Source organism: Telmatherina bonti, assembly GCF_933228915.1.
Source record: "Telmatherina bonti genome assembly, chromosome: 7".
Classification (NCBI taxonomy): Eukaryota; Metazoa; Chordata; class Actinopteri; order Atheriniformes; family Telmatherinidae; genus Telmatherina; species Telmatherina bonti.
In genome coordinates, this window is record NC_136625.1 from 17,570,514 (window position 1) to 17,591,785 (window position 21,272).

At 38.0% G+C, this 21,272-nt stretch overlaps 3 protein-coding genes across 4 annotated transcripts in view; 1 reads left to right on the forward strand and 2 right to left on the reverse strand.

The window, feature by feature from the left end:
* The window catches only part of colec12 (collectin sub-family member 12), a gene marked incomplete at its 5' end in the record, with an annotated part of 30,629 nt that extends 23,526 nt beyond the window's left edge, over positions 1–7,103 (reverse strand). The window contains 2 exons of one of the 2 annotated variants that reach the window (XM_079244164.1): positions 4,350–4,400; positions 6,971–7,103. In XM_079244164.1, the coding sequence (XP_079100290.1) occupies positions 4,350–4,400; positions 6,971–6,977 (58 nt within the window). Of the gene's footprint in view, positions 1–4,349; positions 4,411–6,970 lie in introns of those variants that run through there. The other variant, XM_079244163.1, reaches the window with a different exon arrangement.
* A 4,919-nt stretch (positions 7,104–12,022) lies between these two features.
* On the forward strand, positions 12,023–15,427 carry clul1 (clusterin-like 1 (retinal); the record flags this gene model as incomplete). The annotated part of the gene is made up of 7 exons (XM_079243561.1): positions 12,023–12,125; positions 12,301–12,449; positions 12,543–12,713; positions 14,013–14,451; positions 14,645–14,767; positions 14,859–15,073; positions 15,245–15,427. The coding sequence occupies 7 exons, from the start codon at positions 12,023–12,025 to the stop codon at positions 15,425–15,427; spliced, it is 1,383 nt and encodes a 460-aa protein (XP_079099687.1).
* A 601-nt stretch (positions 15,428–16,028) lies between these two features.
* The window catches only part of yes1 (YES proto-oncogene 1, Src family tyrosine kinase), a 31,561-nt gene continuing 26,317 nt past the window's right edge, over positions 16,029–21,272 (reverse strand). The window contains exons 11-12 of the mRNA XM_079244044.1: positions 20,462–20,593; positions 16,029–17,445 (exon numbers count right to left, since the gene is read on the reverse strand). Of these exons, the coding sequence (XP_079100170.1) occupies positions 17,237–17,445; positions 20,462–20,593 (341 nt within the window). The 3' untranslated portion in view covers positions 16,029–17,236. The remainder of the gene's footprint in view (positions 17,446–20,461; positions 20,594–21,272) is intronic.

Genomic DNA, 21,272 nt, shown 5'->3' on the forward strand with positions numbered 1-21,272 from the left:
TTTCATTAGGATAACAGAGCATAAACTGCATGCGTGCCCTGGAGGGGGCTGTAATAACAGGCAGGCATTCTGAAAACATTCTTTTCTGGTAATAAAGTCCCCGTAAATTAAAACCACTCGCTGTTTTGCTCCCAAAAATAAGTCAGGCAAGGAATGCAGCTCCTCAGCTCAAAATAAAACTGTTGACAAATGTCTCTCTCCTGAATCAGACAAAAATAAAGGAAAATGACTAAAAGCATAAACAACCACGGGGCACCAAAACAAGCTCCAATGAGGAATGCCGTAGTAGAACTTTTTTTTGCCTTGAAAGTTTGCTGACACAGCAGAGTGCAGACCCAAAGGCCCCTTACATACTATTTCCCTCTCATTATATAGCTTTACACTTTATAAACTTCCAGCATGGACACAGGAAGCAGATCAGCAACTTCTCAAGTTTGGATTCTCAGTGGAATAACAGACCTCTTGTCGACAGCAGATGTCAAAACGAATCATAGACCTCATTCCTTGCTTCACTTAAGACTAACAGTATGAGCAGGACGGTGAAAAAGTTAAAAAGTTAGATTGACATCTTAGAAACTACCTTTGGATAGTAGGAGATGAGAAGCAGCAAAACCACATACTCTTCAAATGAGAATAACATTTTACTTTCTTTAATTAGTAGAAATATTTACATATTTCTGGAGTCTAGAGTATTCTACTGATCATATAATACTTATATCGCGTCATTTGCAGATAAGTAGTATCTGCAAATGTTTTAAGTAGTGTCAAAGTGTCAAGAAAGCAAGTTATATGAGGCTTAAAATATGACATTTTTTTTGTATTTTTGTCTGTGTAACTCTGATTTTGCAGCTGTGTAGTTGCCAGCAGTAGCACAGATATAAATAATGTGCTGTATAAATTTTTTTTATCAGTGACACAAGCACATATATAAGAAGGAAAGAGATTGGTGCAGAAAGCAAATAAATTCAAACTGCTTTCTTGTAAACAGAACTGGAGTCGTGTCAAACCAGTAAGAAGTGGGCACAAATTTGACTGTTATGCCCACAATCACACCTCCTTGCAAATGGCTGCAGAGTGTCTGGATGACACACACAAGTGCACTAAAACACCTCTTAAACCAGATGACCTCAAGTGGTGCCATATGATATTTGCAGCAGGATAGGAGCTGCATACGTCACCGTCTCGTTGATGTGAGAGAAATGTACAGCTTTATGTCATTTGCACAAATCGTAGCATTTAAAGTTTAAACAAGCACCGGAGTAAGAAATAGAGATGATTTAAATGGGTCAGAATGTAGCATACCTGACAGTGCCAAAACGGCTTAGTGTATTTCAGAAATCGCTAAGCCGTTTGAACTATGGTTAATTCACAGAATGGTTAAAAATGAAAAAAATTCTGGGTGGGAATGACTTATTTATGGTGTAACTGTCCAGACTCTTGCACTCCAAGTAGTGCAAGGGCATCAAAATGTCAAACTTTGAAGCAGATATGCTACAGCTCAACTACACTGGAGAATGGAAGACAACTGGTCTGATGAGTCTGAACTTCTGTTGGAACAAGCAGAAAGCTGGATCAAAAATGATCTGAAAAAACAAAAGGCAGAGAATTCGTCCCACCATATACCACCAGTTCAGACAAATGGTGACATTTAAACATGTTAAATGTTTTTTAGCTTCCAACTACATACTGAGAATCTGTTAAACACCACCACCCTGCAGATCAGGTCCATCCCTTTATGACTGCATCTTAAAGACATCTTACAGCAGCCCTACGTCAGCCTCTTTTCAAAATAGATGTGAATTCATCACACTAACTTTTCCTTCATGCATTTTAATTACTTTATTTCATTTCTTTATATTTATATTATTTTGTTTCTTATATTTTTAGCGTACTTTTTAATACTTCCTGCAGCTGCTGTAAGTCTTTTAATGTATTATATAAAGTAGTATGATCTGATCATGACGATATAAAGTGTTATAAAAATGGTGGGCCAGAAACCTCTGAGGCATATTTCCAGCACTTTGTTGAATCTATTAAAATAAGAATTGGAGCACTTCAGGGGTCAAAACAGGATCCTGCCTTGTACTATTAAAAGGTCCAGCGTGTAACAAAATCTAATGTTAATGACGGGAAAAACTAATATACCATTCAAAAGAAATAAACGTAATCATTCTATTTTAATCATTAGTTTATATATTTTCAATTTCTTTTATAATTATTGTCTTCAATATAATCTTTCAGATGATCATTTCTGATAGCCTGTCGAACCTATCCATTTGAAACTGATGGCATTTAGAGCTTTTTATAGCGCAATAAAAAAATTACTCAACAGCACCTCCTCCTGGCCAGGCAGAGAAGCTGCACAACCCACCCATGCGCTCTTCAGTTGAGGCAAAAGGCACAGTCCTGAACTGCTTTTTCCTCTCATATCATCACAACAATGCTTATTCGCCCATGCGCACTCCATTCTCCCATACAAAATCATATAGCCTACGTAAAAAGGCAGCCTCGCGATCTGCCTTTTTATCTTATGTTATGCACTATGCCAATGGTCACGTATGTTCACAGAGAATTAGTGAATTGATGCTATGCTCTAAACTTTGGTTGACGTTTTCACTGGAGGGATGGCATTGGTAGAAAGGCTTAAAGCTGGGGTAAGTAATCTTGCTCAGACATTTTCTTAATCTGAGTGAAATGGTTCCTCGTCCTGATAGTCTGTACATTTTGTAATCATGAACAATAAGGAATATAGTTAGACGCCTCAGTTTACTGTCAATCTGTAAAAACTCAACCAATCCAAATGTTTGGGCCAAACTGAAGTTGTTCTTTTCTTATATTTTGTAAGCTTCCTCTCCCGGCTCCCCTCCTCCCTCTCCTGCAGTGCATACCTGATAGCCGCACCCTGCATAAAAATAGCGTGTTAGGATGTAAATACAAAGTAGTGAAGAAGAAACTTGGCTGAGAAAATGCAGGAAGGATTTCCCAACCCGGCTCAGTTTATTGGCCTCCTCCCGCTAAACAGGCAAGAAAGAGAAAATCATTGGGTGAAAAAGCTGCAAGCTAGATCAAAGCTCTGCCAAAACCTTTAAAAAGCTCCTGGATCCAAACGATGATCCGGATCACCACCAAAATTAAATCTGTTCTTCCTTTTCACATTTCCAACAACTCCTGAAAATTTATTCAAAATCTATCTATAACTTTTTAAGTTATCTTGAACACAAACAGATAAACACCGGTAAAAACATAACCTCCTTGGCGGAGGTAAGAAAAAAGCGTCAAGCGGGGAGGAGCCAAGACAGTGTGCCAATTTGAAATCTTGCTAGCTCCCTAACATTACTTACCCCAGTGTTAAACAATTTTCAACGTCTTTTTTGGAGGAAAAACATCAACATATGTTACTGGTTGACATGATAGGGTATATGCGGGTATATGGAGTTTACCCACTTCTTTTTCAGTCAACTTCTAAAGCCCCGGTGATGCTCCTTTTACAACTACAAACATCCCTACACATGTACCTGCGTCGCCCAGAAGCTCAGCTAAGGTTGCCTCCAGGAAGACACCTGGAATAATAAAAAGGCTGCATTTCCTCACAGACTAACTGGTTGTCATTATCTTCTGTCACAATTTGTTAATTGTGGTTGAAGGTAAACCATTAGAACCAATGTGATCATGCCTTTAACAGTGTATGCCGATCAAAGTATTTAGATAATATGCACTTAAAAACACATGATTATTCTATGTCAACAGCTGATTGTCCTAAAGCACATTGAAAAGCAATTAAATAATTTCTGCTTTGTGGAAAGGGGCACGGTTTGAATCAGTACAGCTACGTGACTCTAATATCAACTCAGAATGTGACACAGTTTTCCAACATCTGGTCAGTGGGTATGATTTCTATAAACTCATAAATGGGTCAGATAATCAATCTGTCTAGAAATCACAGCTGTGAAGTCCCACAACACTCAAGGACAAAGGAAATGAGCAGACCCACTGGAAACCACAACTTTCTATTAAAGAAAAACGAAAAGCATGCTGATACTCTGATAAGGTTGCAAAGTCATCAAATGGTCAGGAACACCCAGGATGCTGCGCTTTGCATTTCTATCATCCCTACTGTTGTTATAGGCAAAAGAAATAAGGACAAAGGCAGAAGCCAAAAATAAGGTTTTCTGGGAAATGAGGTGCAGCCTCAGCTTAACCTCAAGGACTGTTGTAGTTGGATTACAGCCAAGCAAAATACTATTTTCTAGATATGAAATGACTTGGACCAAGATTACTGGTGTGCCATTAGAAATATGAAGCAGTTAAGGTGGTCTCATTTGGAAATGATGTAGTCACCTGATACTTACCAAACCTCTTATAGCCGAAGGATTGGACCTCCTCCTCATCAGCAAAGTCGTCTGAAAGCATAAAACAGAAATAAATCACATCATATATTTTAACAAAGTACCGGGGAATAACATGGTTGAATTAAAAAAAAAGTTATATGAACCTTGTATTCAATCCTGAACATGTGTTTTAAGCTTACTTGGATTAGCTCAGCTTTTTACAGTAAATTCTCTCTACTTCTCTCTCTCTGTAGGATACGACTACCGCAAGCCTGACGGGCCCTTTTTCTTGTCTCCTTTCAATGCTGTCAAACATCTGAGGTCGAGTTACTGAAAATAAAGAAGCCCCACATGTCTTAAAGATCTCAGGACAAAAAAATATTCTTTGGGTTCAGAAGCAGTGAAGGGATGAGAGAAGACAGGAGTAATGATCATATACCGAGGAAATATTAAATTAATCTTCAGCTTCAAACAGAAGAGCAGAAAAATGTGGTCCAGGTGACGGCCTTGAAGCTAATAATGGTGACTTTTGAACAAACCACACAATGAAGAACAAAGTGAGTTAAGAGGTGACAAGAACTTTTCAAACTCTCGTAAAAAATCTGAAACCCCATCTTACCACAGGAATTCAGGTTTCCCAGCCCCCTGAACAAACTGCTTCCTGTTTATATTTTTAAGCACCATAACCATATCCCATCACACTGGATGGGTTAAGCAAAGTTCACTTTGCTGCTCTCCAGTTATTTAGGGGTGTCAGTGAAAGTGTGGGTGTGGGTGAGGTTATTTGGATTCTGTAGTGGGTATGGTTACAGAACTTGAAGAATCAGATTCAATTTTACTCTCAGTGAGTGTTTAATGATTTCTCCTTTTGTTCTGATTTAAAAAAATAAATAAAGGTGTAAATGTCTGGTTTATATTAAAAAGTCAATGCATGCATACATAAATTGAGTATTTAACAATTATCTACAGCACGACTGCATCCCTATCGAGTTGTCCACAGCACAAAATGAGGTACTTTTACATTTAAGGCTGCAGAGCAATTAATGACATCTACCATTTAATAGATTTGTTGGGTTTAAGATCCACTTGCAGTTGGAGAATTCAAAACTGAGGATAAAACACATTTAAAAAAAAAACACTGCTATGATAAACTTTTATATATATATATATATATATATATATATATATATATATATATATATATATATATATATATATATATATATATATATATATATATGTATATATATATATATATATACATACAGCAAACAGTTGTATATATAGTTGTATATATATATATATATATATATATATATATATATATATATATATATGTATATATATATATATATATATACATACAGCAAACAGTTGGATTTTAAGCATTTATGTTGATATATGATACAGGTTTTGAATTTTATGTTTTACTTCACAAAGCCTTTGGCTGTAGCAAATTAAAGGACTGAACTAAATTTTTGGGAAATACTATCACATTGTTTTGCCAAAAGTTAGAAAAGAGCAAAAAAAAAGAAAGAAAAGAAAAAACTTTCATGTTCTGTAATAAATATAAAGTCTGGAAGGAAAACTAGCTGGATAATTTATTTCACATTACTGCCATTAAAAAACAAGTATTTTGCAGTCCTGGAGATGATTGTTCCCACAGTGCTACCCAACATAAACAAACTGAAATATTATCAGTGAAGACGTGCATTTTTTGGACAGAAATAATGTGTGCTTTCCACTTGGATTCCCATTCCCTCTTATTGCAATAACATCAGCTCCAGGAGGTGGCCAGCCTGCCAACAACATCCAGGATTTAGCTGTATGAGCAGAGTTGCTCATAATTATGCTCACAGTCCAGAATCTCTGAAAACGACCACAAGGTGGCGCATGTCAGTTGTTTATTCCTGCTGACCTGTGGCGTGTGCCATTTGTTCGAGCTTTAAAATGACGCGCACGGTCTGAATTTAGAAAAGTCCCAAACATCAGGGAACCTCATGAGTCTCAGATGCAACAAGCTTGGTGTAAACTTTTGTTCAAATCCATGAGCTGTCAACCACTGACCACGATTCATAAACTTTCCCTTTGTTGTGTTTTCTTCCAATGTGTTGAAAAGTAGCAGCTCGTCGCATTTCGGGTGAGAGAGAGCGCAAGTGCGTGCGTAAAGTTCAACCACAAGCTTTTTATACACAACAGTTGAGTCTTGACTCAGTAGTTCCTCCAGTGTTTCGAGCCAAACTTTTATACTGACACAAATACCCAACATTTGCATTTAAAAAGAATCCAAATGACGAGGAAAAACATAAATAAATGACGCGCCTTTCCGTTTGGAAAAATGCTTTTGCTTTTCTGAGAATGTAGGTTGCTGTCTGATGTGCATCGGTAGGCAGATGCAAAACAATCCCAAACGGAGCGCCGTAATTGAAACCAGATGTGAGAGTTGTAGCCCACACATTCCTCATGTCCCAGACCAAGAGAAGAGAGCAGAAAAGTGACAAAGAAAGAGCCAGATTGATTTTATATGAGCAGAAAAAAACTTCCAGTTTGTCATCAATGACACGTGGCGTTTGTGCGCCAAATACCTTTTTGTTTGTTTGTTTGTTTGTTTTTGTGATGATAATGAGTTCAGTTGAGCCTACCTTTCATTGTGCTTTACTGGAATCTTCAGATGTGAGCTGTTGTTTGAAGTCACATCCACAGCATCGCACTGGTATTTGCCAGAAAGCCAAGCTCTAAGGCAGCTGGAATCTGCAGGAATCCCAGTATGTTCAGGTTGTAGAGGGACTGGTGGCGCTGGTGAACGAAATCAGAGTTCCATCCGTAAACCTTTAAGCCGGGGACCCCCTTCTTCAGAGCGCAGGTACCTTTTGTGCAGCAGCTTAATAAACAAAGCAAATAAAATCATTTAAAAAAAAAAAAATTAAACTTTACTGAAAGCTGGAGGCGAAAAGTTGTTATTAACTAAATTTTCTTCTTCGTCTGTTTGGAGAGATGCTGGGATGAAAGTGTATCGTTGTCCAGCTCGGTCTGCAGTGGTACCCACAGCAGCAACAGGAGGAGCTCAAAGAGAAAAGGATTCCACACGTGAAAGGAAGTTGTGCACCCCTAGAGCTGCTGGAAGGAACCACGTGCCCCTCACATCTGTGCGCACCGTCTTCTCCCTGCTGGTGCGGTTCTGAGCGCGCGCTGGTTCCTGTTACTTCTTCCACGTTCTTTATTAGTGCACAATTTCTAAATAATAATAATAATAATAATAATAATAATAGATTTAATTTCAATCTGACAAAGATGATTCAGCTTAGATTCAAATAGGGGCGTAATTAAATCAATAAATACATTTTTAAAAGACTAACATATTAACATTCCTTTCCAAAACGTGACAAACTCACCGAAAGCTTTATTTTTGTTATTGTTGTTTGTTTGTTTTGGTCATCTTGGAGCTACATCGTACGACTGAAGCATTTGCCAAATATTTATCAGGCAGATTTTATTACTATTTTTTCATTTTTCTTTTTCTTAAAAACCTTCAACAGATCCTGGAGGATATAAATAATGGTCAAAAAGAGCAAATTTATGGATATAAAACCAAATAAGGAGATGGAACAGAGAATAAGGGACTAAACTGAATTGCAACTAGTCTTTCTCCTTCTTTCTTCTTTCTTCTACGGGAGCTTTGTTTATCCGGAGCCATATAAAAAAAAATGCTTTAAAGATCTGGCAAGCTTATATGACAAAACTTGTTTTAAAGTGTGTGAATGCTGTGTAGCACCGCTGGATAAGTCAAGCTGTAGTTGTATTTTAGATGTCAGATTTACTATGAAACCATAGAAAAAATGTTTAAAGCTAAAATATTTGTAAACGTAGCACAAACTAGAAGGAAATCTCTGTCATCTCTTTATGACAATACTTCTTGGCAATAAAGCTAACACTGTTGGAAAGCCTGTTTAGTATCTGTTTCGGTTAAAAATGGAGAACCTACATCTTCATTTGCAAAAGAAATTTAGCGTATGTCCCCTGTGACATTATATTTGGACATTTACCACTGTGTATAAACCATATGGATGTGACTTCAGTCATAATGATATCACCCTTGATGTGTCACGGTGTTTTGCCTTTCCATTTATTTTCTTTATATTAGAATAATTCTGATACCTCCCATTGACACTTGGATAAGGAGAATTAACCCAGGTTATGACAGTAGAACATCTGCAGCCAGAGTGACCCACAGTGGTCTTGGTCTTTAAGAGATTTCTGTTCTGTTGCTGTGTTTTAGACATTTTACCATTTTTATTTAACTCATGTGAGCACCATAATAGATGTGACAGAGATCAAAACAGATCAAATGAACTGAATAGAATCAGAAATGATTAGATCAATCCTCAAAAGATGAATGAAACCTGTTTAAGATTTCAAACTGATTAACATGTCGAACATATTTTGCACTATGTGCAAAAGCAAGGACACCTTCTTTCAATTCTTTACTATTTTTTATTTGCTTCTTACCAGGTTTAAAGGTGACAAACACATATAAACCTGACATGAAAATCGGTACATGACATTTCACTATTTTGTTGGATAAACTAAGCTAAAACATTAAATATATGGCTGAAGTTTCCATTTATTTAGGAGATTTAATGATTTATGATCTATGATGATGCAATTTCTCATTTCTGGTTAAAACTAAGGGCACAAATAACAAACAGGTAAAAGTGGTCAAAAATGTAACTGCTCTCTCTACACCTGTGTGCCTCTACATGCTGCCAACAAACTAACACAAGTGGCAAAAAAAAAAAAAAAAAAAAAAAGCTGATTTACTAGTCTAACAGGGACTGCTATAGTCAAAAACCCTTTTTTTTCATGTCAGAGCCACAGTCACTATTCTAGTATCAAGTTGCCATGGAGACTGCGTCCTGCCAGATGTTCCCTGTTGACTGAGCTATAATCTAAAACCACCTCACATACTTTAAACAAGAATTAACACACTAGAGCCGTGTTTAGCCGTTTTCCATCTTACTTTTGTTCTCTGTTTATCTGTTGCACCTGTTTAACCTCTCCGGGCTCAGATTCACCACTTTGATCAGGACCACATCCTGAGCCACTTATATGAATCTGCTGCAACGCTTTGAGGGAGCTTATTGATCTCCTGGAAACTTGGAAGCTCCTGCAGAAAAACGTCAGTATGACAAAAAACAGAAATCAAAAATCTGGGATCATTGTCTGAGTTTCACCCTCCATAAGTGTTGATTTATATTCAGCTGTGTGAATAATTGTGCGAATTCAGCCTCGAGCATTGCTCAACAGAAAGCAAGGCGTTTTATAGTCAACTGGTTTCTGTTCGAGCTGGCCATGGGAGAACATGGAAGAAATGTTTTCTCTCCACAGTGTTATAGGAATCAGGTGGGGATTAAGGTGTCAGAGAGGCTGAAGTGCAGCCTGGTTTTGATTATCATCCAGTAAAGACCCTTATTTTCTGGGTCGTAGAGTGCAAAGGGGGCAGTTTAGAGATGAGGACAGAGGAACCTTCTCTACTCGAGTCCCTTACACCTCAACAGGAATGAAGGAACTTTACAGCACTCCCCTTTAATAATTATAAAAATAATCCAGATTCTGTTAATGCCAACTAACAAATGGTTATTAATAAAGAAATAGGATATATTCAACATTAGTTTTCAATTCATACATGGTGTATACAGCTGTCTGCATTAATGCTGATTGGCTGCATATTTGCTGTGGGCAAAAATGATAAAAGGATGTAGCTTCACAGCAGAACTTTTACCATTAAGATCATTCTGGCTTGAATCCAGCAAAATAACCTTGCTGACAATATCATTCTTTCATAACGCTATTTAAGAAAGCATTCATGTAGACTGCAATGGCAGCACTTTGACAGGGCCAATCATTAATCACCAGAAACTATAAAGTACAGCTCATTGTAGTAAAACTGATTTAGGCCCATGAGGAATGTTAAGACTGAACCCTGGTGATATAACCACTGATAGCTAACTATGATGACAGCACACCTCTACTTATCTCTGCTAATTTCACATTTTCTTTAGCATTTCCACACTCCAAATTCACCATATAGGTATCAGTTTTGCCAGGTGTTGGTATTTAGTTATAAAAAAAGAAAAAAAATGACAAAAGCTCTGAGATTCTATAAATCTATTGAAGATATACATACATGTTTGTCTTTCTTCTTTTGTGTCTGACCTCAAAAACAATATTTTGGATCTGGGTTAGTTCTATCTGAGAAAAAATTAACATTTTAGAATACATTATAGATTATTTTGGCAAACAGTACTCTTGATAAGTATGTGCCCACAGGCTCTTACACAAAGCAAAGCTCTCCACCAACGTGCCAAACACTGGATTAATGGGCATCAACATCAGGCAAAGACAATAATAGGATAAAGCTCAAGCGGGACAAGTACAAATAGACCTGACCAGGTCAAGATAACCCCGCAACTTCGGTGCACACAGAGCACTTTGTTTACGTCTGTCAGAGGAGAGTGTCGTGCTGGTGAGTTCTGTTGTTTCTGTCTGATCTTTCTTTTACTCCTTATTAGTCATATTCTTTTATTATACATTTTATTTGTAATTTATATTCTGTATGTGCGTTAACATCTCAGATTTGACTTAATTCTTTAAAGTGATGTTTTCTAATGGATTGTCTGCTGACTTGTGCATCAGATTTATCACTTTATCCCTTTTAAGACTAATTTACAACATTTAATAATGCATTTTTTCCTTATTTGTTTGTCTTTCAACATTATATTTCAGTGCTTGATTCACCTTAAAGGCAACGAATAGATATGTAACCAACAGGATATTATAAAACAGCCTTAATAAGAGACTTAAACCCATAATGAAATGAGTTCATGGGTACACCCCCATGAACTGCAAATCCCTGCTGGATGCCGCCTTGTATAACTTCTTACATGGTTGAACTGAACCAGGGGTCCTGTAAAGGGAGGCAGATGAGTTTAGCTAAGCACAAAACTGTATTTTCAGAGTTTTCTTCTTTTTTGTGTTCGTCTTTATGACCCGATGGCGCCTGGCACAGCAGATGGCCCAGACTTAAACACTGCTTCTCAGCAGAGATGAACCCCATGATGTCATTTATCCAGAACTCATATAGTGCTCTTTGCCTCTTAATAGTATGGCTTACAGTGGAAAAAAAAAACAAAACAAAGAAAACTCAGATAAATGAATAAAATAACTCATAAGAAGGAAGAATGAGAGGAGTCCTTGAGTTATGCAACTCTGGCTGTCTAAACTAATCTGGATTGCCTCAGGATCCATCTTTTGTCAACATACTATGATGCACTGATGATTGTTTACAGCAGGGACTCAGTTACCTGTTATCTCATTTCCAAGGGGGGTGGGCAACAGGAGGTCTGTGTAGACATGTAGCACCACCAGGTGGCAATCTTTCCTCTTACCAGGCATGGCCCTTCTGATGTTAAATCACACTCAAATCCCATTAGCTTTGTGGATCAGACTTGGCAACACGTGTTTCCTAACTTGAACTTCTTTGTGTTCTCTGCACGCACACATGCCTACAGAACTGATTTGGTACGTCTTTATCTGTCAGTGTGAGTTCCCAGCCGTCACTTATAACACATGGACTAAATCTGTCATGTCCTTGCAGAGTCACTTTCATCCATCAAACTCCCCAACTGGGCCCCAGGATGAAGCTCCTGCTCAGTTTGATGCTACTGGTGGCAACACTGAGTGTCATCAGTTCTGTTCCCACAGACCAAACGAAAGTCATCTCTGAGGACACTTTAAAACGTGAGTTTCCATGGCATAATATCTTCCAATTTTATTATACATTAGTAGTTTGTTTTTTTTTTTTTTTTTTAAAGAAACTTTGAAGTATTGAAAGATTTCTAATATTTCTTTGCTTTGCTTCTTACTCTATTTGACTGGAATTTAAAATACATTCCTCTTTTCCTGCATCTCACAGAGCTGTCTGTGGAAGGGGAGAAACTTGTGGATGAACAAGTGAGAAGGGCCTTGTATGCAGTGAAGCAGATGAGGGAGGTGATGTGGAGGAATGAGCAGAAGCATGAGCACCTCATGAAATCCCTGAGACACAGCAGTGACAAAAAGAGAGTAAGACTGTGATAATAATGTAATAATAATAATAATAATAAGAAGAAGAATGGATGTTTTAAAAATACAGTGAGTTCCTATTTCTTCCACCAGGGTGCAGCCCAGCTGGCAAAGGAGGTGACGGAGAAGCTGGAGGAGGCAGAGGAGCAATGCAAAGACTCCCTGCAGTCTGAGTGGGAGGAGTGCAGACCCTGTCTGGAGGATGCGTGCAAATCCTTCTACACCTCCACCTGCCGCAGGGGCTTTGCTACTTTCCACACTAAGGTGTAAAAAACTCGCATGAAATCTCCTACATGCATTTGTAATTATGATGTGTGGCACAGGTCATGATAAGAACATCTTCTGCATATAAAACAGCAGAGTGTGCAAAAACCTTTTCTTTTCTTTTTTTTTAAATCCCCTTTTCTCCTGTTCACCATCACCAGTTGTCTGTCTGAACAAAATGAAAATGATTTAATCTGTAACATAGGCTGTTTTAATGAGATGTTATTAGAGGGGGGAAGACATAAAATTCTGCTGTATTTAACCAGGAAGGAACATTCGTCAAAAGTCAGTCAAATATTGAACATTACAGAAAGATAGGAACATGAGTGAACTGGCTCCTAGGTGCAGGCATATAAAAGGGGCGACACACTAGTCACTCAGGTGTAGTAAGATTTTTTGTGCAGCTAACTTTGTATCTAACCAATATGGTGGTGTCACTTTGTATTTTTGTTTTTTATTGATTACTTTATGTTTTCTATCACCTTGTTTAACATATCTTGTTTTATTTTGGGTCACACTTTAAAGGTGGAGTCTGTAAGATTTTCAATATTTTCAAAATAAGTTAACTAAAAAAATAACTACAATCATAATTAGATAGTTTTTTTTTTAAAAAAACAAAAACATTTAGGTTCCAGTCTGTCCATATTTGATGTGTTATTAAATTACAAGTTTAATTAATGACAAATATCCTTCTTAAGTGTTTGCCTACCAGTAAAAAAAAAAAGTGCTTTTTGTCATTTGTCATTAATTAAACTTGTAATTTAATAACGCATGAAATATGGACAGACTGGAACCTACATGTTCAAAAAACTTTCTAGTTATTTTATTAGTTAATTTATTTTGAAAATATTGAAACTCTTACATACTCTACCTTTAAGTTTCACTGTGACTGTAATGTGCCTCTTATTCATATATTTGCATCTTTATTTAGCTGTTTTCATTCTTTTGGTATCAAATAATCATTTTCATTTTTATGTCACGACTCTTTGCCTTTTTAAACATATTTGATGAGCTCATGTAAATCTTGTTTTCTCTGAGTGTTTTTATTTGTCAGGTTTTATTGCCATTCGGTCTCTGTTAGCTTATCAACTCATTTCAGTCATTTTGTGTCTCTTTCTGTCACATCGTGCTAATAATCTCAAGGATATGACCAGTAACCCTCTTTCTCTTTGGGCCCGTTACCCAGTGAAGATGTTTAGTAAACTATTCTTGACCTTCATAATAATTGTGAGGAAATCAGGCTGGAAATAGTTATGACCAATATCTGCAAGGCAATTTCTTTGTGTTTCTATGTTGTAGGTGGAAAACTTTTTCCAAAGAATCTCCCGGCGCTTTGGATCCCATGAACGCCCCATAGAAGCCAGGGACATCCTCGTGAATCAAGGCACCAATGACTCTGACACAGATGTTGTCCAACTTGAGGAGTCCTTCAACCGCATGGTGAGAAAAGTGGGCACGCTGGTGAACCGCACCGTCACCTTGGTCTCCGGCATGAGCAGCAGGCTCGACAAGGTCCTTCAGAGAGCGTTCCTGAACAACACAGACGTCCAGCCAGAAGAAACCACCGCTGATCCCTTTTACCCTGGCCGGGACTCAGGTTTCCTGCAGGGCGTGGGCTTGGAGGAGGTGCTGGAATCCTTCTTTGACTTTGGCAAGAGTGTGGTGGAGGAATTTGGAGCTGTGGTGACGCAGGTGTTTGATGACCTTCATGAGGCAGTGGAGGAGGAAAGGAAGAAAGGTAATGCATGTCACAGCGGCTTGTTGGTGCAGATCATTTACTCTCAGTGGCAGAAGACAAACAAATGCTGGATTAGTGCAATTATAATATTAAAAGCATCTTCAAACAAAACAGATTTAATTTGTTTGACCTTCTTAAATACACATTTAATAATGTGTGTGTGTGTGTGAAACTTTTTTCCCCTTTCATGTAGAGAAGGAAAGTCTCCCTCGTTTCCTGCAGAACAGGAAACTGTGCAGAGACCTTCGCAAACAGACATCAGAGTGCTGGCAGCTTCAGAACAAGTGTGAGGCCTGCCAGGGATCTCTGCTCACAGGTGAAGCACCGCCACACACACACACACACACCCACACTCACACACACACACACACGTCTTCACCTCATCTTTTCTCTGTTTCTGTTCCCAGAGTGTCCCAGTGTTCGGGAGCTGCACATTGAGCTAGACGAAGTTTCTCAGCTGCTGGATGTGTCCAAAGAGCAGTATGATGAGATCTTGTCCATCGTTCAACGTCACACTGATGAAACAGTCAACTGGCTCAGCAACATGGCAGCCGAATTCAGCTGGGTGGCGAAGGCTGTGAGCAACAACAGCGCCCCTCAAAACATCTTCCACATCACCATGGTGAGTTGGGGGGACAGGTGAAGGGGAGTAAATCACGTCTGTTCATGAATTATATGCTCATTATCTGAACTGGAAAAAAAGATAAACAAAGGCAAAGTGGTAAAAACAGAACTTTGGAAATTCTAACATTAAATAAGAAACTGAGAGAAATTTAATTTTTCTGTTCTCCAGGTGGCGCCAGAGAGCCACGATGACCAGAACATGTCTGTGACTGAAACCAAGGTGGAGGTAAATGTCTTGAACTCTCCCCCACTAATCTTCTCTGTTCCTGGGGAGCTGGAGCTGCAGGACCCCGGCTTTATCCAGTATGTGACCCAGGAAGCTCTCGACAAGTACATGGAGATGGTCAGGTGAGTTTTACTGATGGGATCCACATTTCCCAGGTGTTGTCTGCAGTCTTTCACTGAAGAAAAAATAAATAGCTATGCTGTTGTTAGATGAGGAACTTATAGCAAAACCCTAATTTTTTTTTTAAAAATCAGGCTTATTTTGCTTTCTTTGCAGGATCGATGATGAGTGAAACAGAAGTGTCTTCTTGATGCCCAGCACTTTATTTCTAAACAGTAGATTGTGTTTGTAAGAATTGTGTTAAAATACAAATACACTCCAGTTGTAATGATCATTGCTGAATGTTAAAAAAAAAAAAAAAAAAAAAGTGTTCACGCTTGTTGTCAAACTGTAAATAAATAAAAACCTGGGCAACTTGTTGGCCTCAATAAACATTAAACCCATGTCTGAGTCGTCCAACGGATCACGGTCTCTTGTCATTAGAAAAAAAACCCAAATACAAAACAAAAAACTGGAAACTTTCATTTTTTATTCTGTACAAAATCCTATTAGTTACAATCCTGGTTAACTTCATCCCCTCTAGTTCACATCTAATTTCTCTCAAAAACAATCACATATTCTGTGAATGATACTCAGGAATAAGAAAACAGAAATAATTCACATCTTTGTCTCCTTATTTATCACACCTTGTTAAGAATTACACTTAGTGTACGTAGAAGACGTACCTGTCAGAATTTACTGTACTTCAGTGTTTTAGTTTAGAAAATCACTAAAGCTGTCTGAAGCAGTGTGTGTGCACATTTGTTTTGTCTTTTCTGCCAGTTAACACATTCAGAAAGTGATCAATCCTCTCCATCACTGGGAATTCCAAGGAAAACACAAGGAAAGCTTCAGATACACTTTGAAATGTATTTAGTGTTTATTTGAAGTGTATATTTTGGATTTCATTGACAATGATACGAATGATACTCCGGCTTCATACAGATTTAATAAACTCTTGTACCGTGGATCACGAGAGAACTCATTCGCTATTATATTAAAGTTTGTAGATCTGAAATAGTTTTGCCAGAAACCAAAGATGAAACTTTTATTATTAACAAACTCAACCTTTCTTAAAAATTTCACAGCTGTAACGTCCATGTCTAAACATTTATAAAAAATGATAATTAAGAAATCTGTTGTAAATTATCAAAATACCTCTTTATGATCTAAAGTCCTTGTATTGAAAGAAGAAATAAAAAGGACAAAGAAAAATAAGCACAATTTCTCCGTAAAAGCAATCATACAAAACATCTCATTCTCATTTTCGATCTGATCGCACCTGCTTAAAATACATTTCTTTTTATACATACTGTATGTACATCCGCTCTGATCTACCAGTACATTCTTCCAACCGTACAGCAGACCTTTTCCACATACGTCACCACACGCTTCTCCGTCAGAGCTTTACAGTCACAGCACATACTCAACAATTTAACCACAGTTGTTGGTCACTTAAAAAAAAAAAAAAAAAACTCCTTGCCTTACCTTTCAATATTAAAAGACTTTTGTAAATTAAAATAAAAGTTGGGAAATAGGAGGAAGGACAGAAGGAAGGGGGGTGCATTTAAAAAAAGTTAAGAAAAACATCTGCATCTCTATGAAGTCATTTATTCAGATCTTTAACCTCTTTAAATCACAGTGTTGTGGCCAGCCCACATGGATTATTCTGATTGGCAGAGTTTCCCAGAGTTTAACACACCAGCACCCATCGGCATATATGGACACTTGGCGCCCCCGTATCCACGTGACGAACATTTCCAGGTATGCCAGTGTCTCTGTTTTGTTCTCCACTGCTGTACCGTGATGTGCCCGAGTTCATCAAACACCTACAGACTAGAGATTGTCTCCAGGCTGGTATTGTGGCTCCGTGGCTGTGAAGTAGTCTTCCAGGAAGGACTGGATGTATTCGAAGGTGGGTCTTTCATCTGGCTCCTTCTTCCAGCACTGCCTCATCATCTCGTGGAGGGACTCGGGGCAGCCGTGTGGGCACGGCATGCGGTAGCCCCGTTCGACCTGCTCAAGAACCTCACGGTTTACCATACCTTCAGAAACAGAAAAACACAGGAATGTAACATAAATATGTGTCTGTATCTGTGTCGGTAAATTCAGCCAAGTTATTCAGTCATGACTTTAATACACAAAGTCAAACTGGGTATTAAACCAAGCACTTTATCTGCTGTAAATGTACCTCCATCTAACCTAACTTCAGAACTAGAGCTGGGTTTTAAAAAATAATAGTGGACCTTACCTGATTAAAATGTAATTAAATGATTCATAAAACTTGTTCATTTTATTTTCTCTATTAACGACAACAGTGGTCCAATTTTTGCGTGGCTTACTGATACTTGGCGATATCAAACATATGTACCCCGTTTCCAAGGTCGCCTTTGTCACTTCAGTCCAGAATCAGGTTCTCTTGTTGAGATGCTGCCAAACTGGGATTTTTAAAATGACACCAGCACTAACTGTTTCAATACACCTGATGACAATAATTCTAAATGTAAGGCTGGAAAATACCAGAAACTTCATATGGAAATAAAGTGGATAAATGGGTTGTGGTAGATTATGTTCACAGCTGTGGAAAAACATCTGTATGTCCAAACTCAGCTTCTCTAAACTGCTATTTATCAGTTTATTACATGTCATATCAGCAGCTAATGCTGATACCGTGGGCTCCACTATGTTTAACAAACATAATGTTTTGAAAATGACAGGAAATGATGTCACAATGCACTTACACAGTCAGATTAGTAAATGTAGATTATAATCCTTTGTATATCTTATTTCAGAAGTCACATTGTTTTATGTCAATTATCTAACTAATCCCAGATTTCTGATTTTAATGGGTATGTAGACAGGTTTAATGTTTTTATTTTTAAAAAAAGAAAAAAGCTACTTGTCTTTGATGCTCAATAAAAATGATGTTGAGACCTAAATATCGGTAAATGAATTAATATCAAACAGAATTTCATCAAATCAGGCTGCAGTAATCTTCAGGAAGTTGCTGGTGATACACAGCTCTGTACATAACAATATAAACTTGTTGCTACTTGTTTTTCTGGTTTTCATTTGGTCATTTCTTTTTAAAGAGAAATACTTCATGCAGAAAGACAAAGATCACAAACCAACAGTCCTCCAACAGCGGGACACAGTCCCCCAGCACACTACAAAGAATCTTAAATAAATAAATAAATGAGTAAATAAATAGCAAATACACCAAGCTGTACTCAAGATGATCGGACAGACCTACAAAGGTCCCAATACATCTGAAAGTACTGTCCCAGAGGCATCACACAGCATTCAGCAGGTGGTGCTGCCGTGTATTTATGGTACCAAAAGGGGAACTTTGGGACAGCTTAATAGGAGACGATGCTTTTGGGCTGTAGTCCAAATTGAGTGAATCTCAAAAGTGGAAACAAGAGATGTTTCATTTATTCATGTCTTTATAATCATTTCCGTAATGTGTCCAATATATTCCTGTGGTGAGTAAAATAAAATGAGCTGGCAGAATGGTTCCAACCAAGGAAGATGTGACATATGAACTGCTTCAGATCCCTGGTCAAGACTAGCTTCTGTTTCAATCAATAGAAAATAATAATAAGTTGGCTAAAGGACATGAAAGAGAAATAGGAACAGAAATTTACTTGAAATATCGTTGAATTTTGCATCTCTGTCCCTGCTGTCCATTAAAGGTTGGAGTGCATTTGTAAGACAAGATGCCAAAGGACGACAGAAGTTTCAAATCTAAGAAAACTAGTGTTTTGATTTGGAGCTAACCCCACATTCAACCTGAAACTGTGGGAAACTTTGACACCGCTGGCTGACAGTGGGAGTAAATGCCCATGCAAACCACTGTGTAGAAAAAAGAAACGGTCTTACAAAAACTCAGTACACAGCTGGATGTAGTGTCATTATTTTTTGCAGGACTTGCAGTCTGTTCTGTTACAGCTGTGACACATACAGGACAATAACACTGTTAGAAGTGTTAAAAAAAAAAGAAATAAAAAGATGCTTCAGTGTTCAAAAAAGAGCAGACTGGCTAATAAACTCTGGTTTGTCGCTACTGGCATCATTTTCAAACAGAAAACCAGTCAATACTGCTTCATCCTTCCATACTAGAGCCACAGAGTTGTGGATTCCTTCCCAAGACAGGAAGACAGTGATCCTGAACCCTGTGACACAGCGAAGACACAGCTCCATGGGAAGCTCAACTGCAGCTAAAAGAGGTTATGACACAGAGTCAGCGGCATGGTCGCTCTGTGGGAGAGTGGGGATCAGATTATCTCACACTCTGAGAAAGAGGCAGGACCCAGAAACAGCTGCTGAGACCGGGATGTGGTGGCATGGCAGTATGTCGGATGCTGAGGTGGGATTTCTGCCTCGCATCTGAAAGCCTGAGCTCTAATTAAATGTCTGACATATATCAGCTCTCTATATATACTCACGGCTAAACAGAGAGAAAAGAAAAAAAAAAAAGATTTGTTCCCATGCAGACGCTTGATAAAACTGCCCCCGGAGGCTTTCGTGCTGATGTAAAAATGAGGAATTTATCAGTAACGATCCGCTGAGGCACACATCAATGTCAGGCAGATGCATGTGGGGGTTCGGCCCACAGAATATGCACTTTGAGATGAATTAATGAGGTTAAATGATTTGCACTGAAACCAAGAACCACCAGAGCCAGATGGGCCAGTACATAGAGACAGTGGTTAAGTCAGCCATATGGCAGCCTGTCATTAGTGCCAGAGAACAGTTAAAGACACACACTGCAGTCCTGCTGTCCCACAGCAGGGGGCAGACACACATGCTCTGCTCTGACATCACAAACCTCAGGGTACTTTCCTCTGGACACAAACACTCACATCCATTTCTATCCTGATTCAAATGCACTGACAGAGTATTAAGAAAGGTAAGTTATAATAATCCCAAGACAACTAAACCATTTATTTGGCTGTGCTTATAGGATGTTCTTTCATTTTCTTTGGTTGCAATATTAGCAAATGAAAGCAGAACTTTAAAAAAGAAATACATTTTTCATGTTTTTATATCTGCTCTCACCTGGATATGGTACTCTGCCCTTGGTCACCAGTTCAGTCAGTAGTATACCAAATGACCAAACATCAGATTTGATAGTAAAGCGACCATATAATGCAGCTTCAGGGGCTGTCCACTTGATGGGGAATTTTGCACCTGGGGGAAAATATATCAAGAGTTAGGCAGAAGAAAAGGATTTTGTGATTATGGAGACAAAAGAGATGACAGCCAATTTCATCAGTTCTTTTCATTTTAAGGCATTTAAGTGTCACAAAAATGGTGAAAATATTCTATAACAGGAGATAAACATTTTAAGAAACATAAATGTTAAGCGGTCTACGTAAAAAAAAAAAAAAATATAGACATAAAATGTCTAAAAATAGATTGTGTAATTTGTCATTTTAGCTTTATATATCATGACCTAAAAGTGTTCCTATATTTTAGTTAGCAAGAATCAGACATGAACATCTGGTGTTAGAGCTTCAAATAATTATCCGCAATGTTGACAAGCCTGCTGCTTACAGATTTAATTTTCTTTTTCCATGAGAAAACAACAAGGGGAAAGCTTCAACAAGGGACCCATTTCATTATTCAATTGTTTTAGCTCTACAGGCAACACACAAGAAGTAAAGCTCAATAAAATGTCAGATTACATGACAGCCACTCATTTACAAAGACTGTCAAACTCATCAGTTCAGAAAAATAAACATCTGTGTGCACCGGTTTATCATTTAGTTTATTTATAAGAGAAGATCTCATAAAATAAAACTCATTGCATCATTTTGAGGTTTTATTAAATATAGAGTTCTGTGAAATACATGAAATGTTCACTTTT